Source organism: Theobroma cacao, chromosome 3 (assembly GCF_053813885.1).
Source record: "Theobroma cacao isolate CCN51 chromosome 3, ASM5381388v1, whole genome shotgun sequence".
NCBI lineage: Eukaryota > Viridiplantae > Streptophyta > Magnoliopsida > Malvales > Malvaceae > Theobroma > Theobroma cacao.
Genome location: NC_142641.1, coordinates 34,645,431 through 34,652,222, shown reverse-complemented (window position 1 = coordinate 34,652,222; position 6,792 = coordinate 34,645,431). Strand labels below are relative to the sequence as shown.

The following is a 6,792-nucleotide window of genomic DNA, read 5'->3' as shown; positions in this document are numbered from 1 at the left end:
AATTTAAAGATTTAATTGATTGCAATAAAAGTATAAGTACGTAATTGATTTTTTAGTATAATTTAGTGACTTACTTAGATATTTTTAAATTACTATGAATTCAAAATCACAAATTTTAACTTTCTTAATTTCATTAGGCATAATGATCAAATAAGCCCCTAAACTATTTAAAAATATTCAAATAAATCTTTATTCTTTTATTACATTCAATCAAGTCGCCGTATTTTTATTTTAAGTTAATAAGCCCTTATAACTAATAATGTACTAATATTCAATAGTAAAAATACCATTTATCATTTTGTATCCATATGGCACTGACATGAAATTAATATGAAAGATGAAAAATATCACATGATTAAGTTATTATACCAAATTAGCAAGATATGCCATCATTAATAATGATATGTCAACATGCCACATTATAATCAATTATAATATATTAGCATTTCACATTAGCATCAAGAGATATAGAATAACAAATGACATTTTGATTAAATCAATCATTAGTAATAAGGGTTTATTTGACTCAAAATAAAATGTATAGAGATTTATTTGATTTAAAATAAAAATATAAGGACTTAATTGAACGCAATAAAAGTATAAGAGCTTATTTGAATTTTCTTAAATACTTTAGGAGCTTTTTTGTATATTATGCCATTTCATTACAAGGCTCTTTCTAATTCAAAAATTACAAATCACTCTTAATTTCTATTAATTTTGTTCTAATTACCACAATTAGGTGAATTCGTAATAAATTGTTAGAAAAAATATGGTAATTAAGTTTACCATGGTTAAGACAATTGACCAGCTTGATTTGTAGCCATCGTTTAACGAGACAAAGTATTGTACTGATAAATTTCTAATAGATTACTTCTGATCGTTTAAGATTGCCTAATTGGCAACCTTCATTTAGTGATGATTTAATGAGAATATAGATTCCTTTTTTAATTAATTAGAGAGTTTTTTTCCAGTCTTTCTAATGGTATTTGATTTCTTCTCTCAACTAAAAATTAATCGCTGAATTGAAATTAACATTGGAATGTTTATAATTTGATTTAGTTGACAGTTAGTCTTAATTTAGGAAACAAATTTTAACTTTTAGCCTAATGACCATTTGATATTAAAAAATAATTTTCAAAAAAATATTTGTTGCCTTAACATTCATAAAGTGAGGGAATTATCCGTATAGAGTTTATTTTATTAGTTTGCTTTGAGTGTCTTTGGTTTAATAATAAACTTTGTTGTGTATTTTTAATTCTTTTTTAGATTAATCTTTGTTTGGATTTTAGGTAGGTATGTTTATCACTTGAATTCTTGCATAGGAAACTAGTTCTCCATGCAACCAAATGTCTCATTTTCTTCAAATCTTGATACACCATTTATTTAATTCTTTTCTTATTTCTTTATTTTTTTTTCTCTTTTTTCTTTTTCAAAATTTCAAAACTTTTAGTACACGTTTGGTACAGGGAATAGTTAAGCTATTCCCTGTCTATTCCCATGTATTTGCTCTACCTCCATTTGGTACGGCAATGGCACAAGGAATAGCTATTATCTAGTAATAGCTATTCTTTAAAATGGGGTAAAACTTAGGTATAAGTACACCCAAGCTTCCTCATAGGTTTTGTTATTCCATGACTGAGGGAATAGCTCTAAAATCTGATAAGATTAAAATGCCTCTCATAACTTAAAAATATTACAACCCTAGACCTATAAATATTTTTTTTCTTCTCATTTTGCCTTCTTCTTTCTCTCTCTTCTCACGTTCTTTCCTCTCTCATTCTTTCTAACTAGCACTCAACACTGGAGACGACGTTGGTTGCGGTAGCGACGGCGACAACGGTTTCACGATCGAAAATGATCGAAAAACATCAATCTAGTCCTTTCCGACAAGATTCAACCGAGATCCAACCAAATCTGGCCGTGGGAAGCACCGGATCTGGTGCTTCCCGACCAAATCTCATGATTGGATTTGACACTCCACGGCCAGATCCAGCCATGGGGAAGCGCTGATTTGGTGTTGTAATGGCCATATCCGGCCACATGGTGTTCCAGATTGACGTTTTATTACATTGGTTGCCTTTCCAACGACTGGCCCATGAAGAAGAAAAAAGGAAAAAGGGAAAAAATAGAATAAAAAAGAAAAAAATTATTTGTAAAATTTAAAATATATTAAAATTAATAATATATTAAAATTTTAATGAGTATAAATAAAAAAATTTATTAATATTTTAATCATAATAATACTAAATTATAAATAAAATATTAATAATTAAATTATACTAAAATATTAATATTTTAATTATTAATTATTAATATTTAATTAAATTATAAATTATTAATATTTAAAAAATAAAATAAAAATAAATAATCATATATATAATAAAGGGTATTTTTATCTTTTTATTTTTTATTCATTTCTTATTCCAAAGTTATTGTTACCAACCAAACACTGTAATAAGTCATAATAATTATTCATGCTCAATTCTATTCATCATATCAAACTATGTAATACTTATTATATTTTATTCTCACACGTAATAGTTATTCTATTCTATTCCTATCTATTTCGCGAACCAAACGTGCCGTTAGGTCTTTTGGGTAAACCACAATTACAATTCTTTTGATTTTTAACTTTTTTTCACTTGAGATTTCTTGATTTATTTTTTCTCAATTAAAATCTTGTGAATGTTTTTTTAATAGCATCTTATGAATAATTTTTGTTGCCATAAAAGATTAAGTTGTTAATTTTACATAGCAAAATTACAAAAATATATTTTTTAGGAAAATGTACAAAAGTATTTTGAAGTGTGAATAAATAGGTTAACTTTGAATTGATAACATTTTGTTAATTTTATTAGGTAAAATTAATAGCTTAATTTCTGCGAGAATAGAGGTTATTAAGAAAAATCTCATGGGGTCGAAAGTTAGTTAAGGGTGTTAGGTAAATAATTGATGATCAGAAAGTAAAAAAGAAACTGAAATCACAAGATAGCTTTCTTTATGTTAATTGTCAACACAAAAAGATGGGATTACATTTTCCTTCCCAGAATTTAGTTGCAAAAGAAAATAAAAACATAAAAAAAAAAAGTGACTTTGCACGCTTAAAGGTGTGTACTTTTAGGGTAAGACTGGCTTTAGGTCATTCAATTTATTATGTATCATAATCATAATGTTAAATGATTTAAAGTCTAACGGGCTTGCAAGTGCGAAAAGTTACCCCGTTAGTGGTTTGGGTGAGGCCCAACAGACCCAATCCAAGGCCTTGCTTCATAACAGAGTTGGATTCTCATTTATTAACTTCTGATGAGTGAACGCGAGGAACCAAGACGGCTGAATTAGGAAGACAAAAAATGGCGGGTGACTCAACATCCGACTCGCCATCTCCTTCCCCAAACAAACGCCTCAAAATCACAACCCCTAATTCCAAGTCAATCATCCAGGACGAGCCCAGTGGTCATCACCTACAACAATCGCGGGACGACGATGATTCAGATTCCGATAAATGCGGAATATGCTTATCGGACGGTGGAAGAAGGGCCATCAGAGGCAAAATCGACAGCTGCGATCATTTCTTCTGCTTCGTTTGCATCATGGAATGGGCCAAGGTGGAGTCGCGTTGCCCCATGTGCAAGCGCAGGTTCACCGCCATTCGTAGACCGCCCAAGGAAGCTGTCTTTACTTCAGAACGGGTCGTTAACATCCCTCAGCGAGACCAGGTGACGTTTCTTTTATCGTTTTCGAGTTTAAGTGCTTTTTTTTCTGTTTTATAAAATAATTATGATAGTTAATTGCTTTTATATTTGAGTTTAGTTTTTTGGCGTGCTCTGTTAAATCGAGTTCTATGATCAATGTTTTTAGAAATTTAATTATTATAATTACAGAGACGGGCTATATGAGGAGGATAACTGACATTTGGGGAAACTATTTTTCGTTATAATTGTTCTTTTGTTCTGCTAAAATTCTGCTTTGGGCAATTTGATACCTGACTGAATTCTTGTGTATCATTCACTCAAGGAAAGTTTTATTTGCCCTATCTTGAGATGAAGTGCAAAAATGCCACCAACCAAGTTACCATGCTCTTAGTTGGACATTGGGCTTTTTTTGTCAGTTAAAGAGGTGGAGTTCACTAGTAAAAAAGGTCATAGAATCATTTACTACATGGATGCTGTCCTTGACTGATATTTGTTACCTTTTCAGGTTTACCATCTCTGTGGAAATGCAACATCTGGGCCTTTTGATCCTTATGCAGAAGTTAAATGTAGTGTGTGCCATGGTATAGCTGATGAAAGTCTTCTACTACTTTGTGATCTCTGTGATTCAGCTGCTCATACTTATTGTGTTGGCTTGGGTGCAACTGTGCCTGATGGTGACTGGTTTTGTCACGATTGTGCTCTTTCTAGGTCTGAACATGAAAAAACTGAAGTAGATACTGACACAGATAATAAAATGATCTCTGGAAATTCTCATGTAAAATTATTAGCGGAAGCAAATGTTTCAATTTTCAAAATAGTACGAGGATCAAATATTCCAGTATTTAGTGGACATAATGCAAGTGTCTCTTCACTTCCTACTTATTTGCCACCTCCTCTCGTTCCCAAAAGGGAACGCAATGCTGTGGATAAAGTAAGTGGTCCAATTGAAAGAAGTGGGAATACCATGGGCAATTCAACTGAACCAGGTGCAAGAACATTGGGCCTTTGTCGAAATGTGCACAGCCGCATACGAGCTCTTCGTGAAAATTGGCATTCATTGCAGAGTAGATCATTAAGTTTCTCTTCTAGTATGGTTGAATCTGGTGGTGGAAGCCGTAGAAAAGGTACGTTGGCTCTCGCATCAGTATCTAACTATAGTTCAAGTGAACCACAATCATCCTCTTCCACAAGTCAACAATCTACTTCTCAGAACGGTTTTGTTGAGCCTAAGGTAGACTTATATGATACTGACAAGGCTTGGAAAATGATGAATATTGCCAAGTCAATGCAAAAGAATTGTAAAAGGAATAGTAGTCTTAACCAGACCTCAACAAAACCCCCTTGCCTGGGAAGTGCTTTAAAAGAGGCAATCAGCAGTTCAGGCCTTCATATATCGCAAATCCAGCAAATTGAAACTAGGAATGAGGAAAGAACAGGAAAACAGATGCATTACAGGTATTATTATCATGAAACAGAAAAGGAAAAACACAAATCTCCAGAGATGGACAAGCAAAAGAGGATGGTTATGAGTATACAATCCAGTGAGAGAGTTGTTACTTCTCATTCACCTCGATTTTCTCCATCTTCATCATCTACAAAGTTCCAGATTCAAAATGATGACTGTCATGTGAATGGTGTGAGGCCAATTGTGAAAAATGCTCAAAATAAATGTCAAGAATCATCATCGAATGCAAACAAGGATGGTGGATATTCTTGTTCAACTAGTTCGGCTGGTTCAGTGCTACGAGGATCTACCGATTCATTAGATTCCAACTTGGATTTTGGTGTATCTATTTTGGATATACTGGAGAGGAGAACCAGGTTAGAGAAGAGTTGTTCCAAAAGCAAGGATAGAAGAGATGATAATGTCAAATGTGAGATCCAATCTCTTGTTAAACTCAATTTAAAGCTCCTAAACCAAGACAAACGATTAGGTATGATCACTTTTTTTTTTTTATTTGGGATAGGAGGAATGATCACTACAATTGAACTATATTAAGGTTTTACTCTAACCAGTGTCTGAGGAATGCTTGCTAACTAGATTAAAGAGTTAGTATTTAATGTGTTCTTGGAATTTTAATTCATTAAACCCAAAGCAATACATTCAAGGTAAATTACTGCATTAAATGCAATGGTATTTCTTAAACAATAATGCATATCTGGTTGAGGCTGGAATTATTTGACCATGGAGTCAGGTGATGTTGAGATCTATTATCATCCTGAATGCAGAAGTATTCTAATTACCACCAAGTGTTAAGCTATTTTTTCTCTTTTATTAAACTGCTGAAGGACCTGTACTATTAAGTTTGTGGAATATCCTTTGGGTTCTGGCTAGCATGCCAACAAATTTGATATTATACATGAAAGAAAAATATAGCAAAACAATAGCACCTCAACAAGAATGGAGCACCAAAAAAATGAAAAGTGAAAGGAGTTTACCTAAATGATTTAAAGATTTATCTGGAAAGCCTTTTTTTTTTTTGTTTTTGTTTGGGTGTGTGTGCCTAGTTGCGATGCCTTCAATCATTTTTTGTGAAATTATGAATATATTCTTTTGGCATTGCCATTGTAAACTCTAGGTTATTGTATCTTGGATGCTTTTTGATTTATGAAACATAGTATGACATATTGTGTGTGCAGGGGTTGATGCATTCAAGGAGATAGCTAGGCTTGCCACCCATACCATCTTGGCAGCATGTGGTTTTCAGCACTCGACATCCAGTATCCACTCTTTTCCAAGCTCAGTATGTAGCCACACTGATGATATTAAACTGCGACATAAGTCCACTTTGATGTCAAATTCTTGCCGTGAGTGTTTTTATGTTTTTGTGAAGAATGTTGTTTGGTCCATCATGATTGAGAAAGGTCATAGTGCACCTTTATAAGGTTGTCACTACCAAGCCGTTTTGACATATTTATAAATCATAAGGGGGATTGCAATTCTCTTCCCCTTGCAGTCAAACGGCCATTTTCCCTCTTTGACCCATTTGTTGTTTTTCTGTAAAACAAATGTAAGTTGAATTGGGAGCTAATTTATCTAGTGTATTTTGTTCCGAAGCACATTGAAAGCATGTGAATAAAGTAGAATGGCTTTGTTCTA

The 6,792-nt window shown here is 32.8% G+C and overlaps 1 protein-coding gene across 2 annotated transcripts; it reads left to right on the top strand.

Annotated features, from left to right (window-relative positions):
• Window positions 1-3,313: 3,313 nt before the first annotated feature.
• LOC18604913 (uncharacterized) lies at window positions 3,314-6,792 on the top strand. 2 transcript variants are annotated; one of them, XM_088804443.1, is made up of 3 exons: window positions 3,314-3,716; window positions 4,198-5,566; window positions 6,333-6,792. In XM_088804443.1, exons 1-3 carry the CDS (start codon window positions 3,351-3,353, stop codon window positions 6,575-6,577), a joined length of 1,980 nt encoding a protein of 659 aa, XP_088660569.1. In that variant the 5' UTR covers window positions 3,314-3,350; the 3' UTR covers window positions 6,578-6,792. The 2 variants fall into 2 exon arrangements, with proteins under 2 accessions (XP_088660569.1, XP_007037677.3); XM_007037615.3 differs by having other exon boundaries at window positions 4,198-5,626.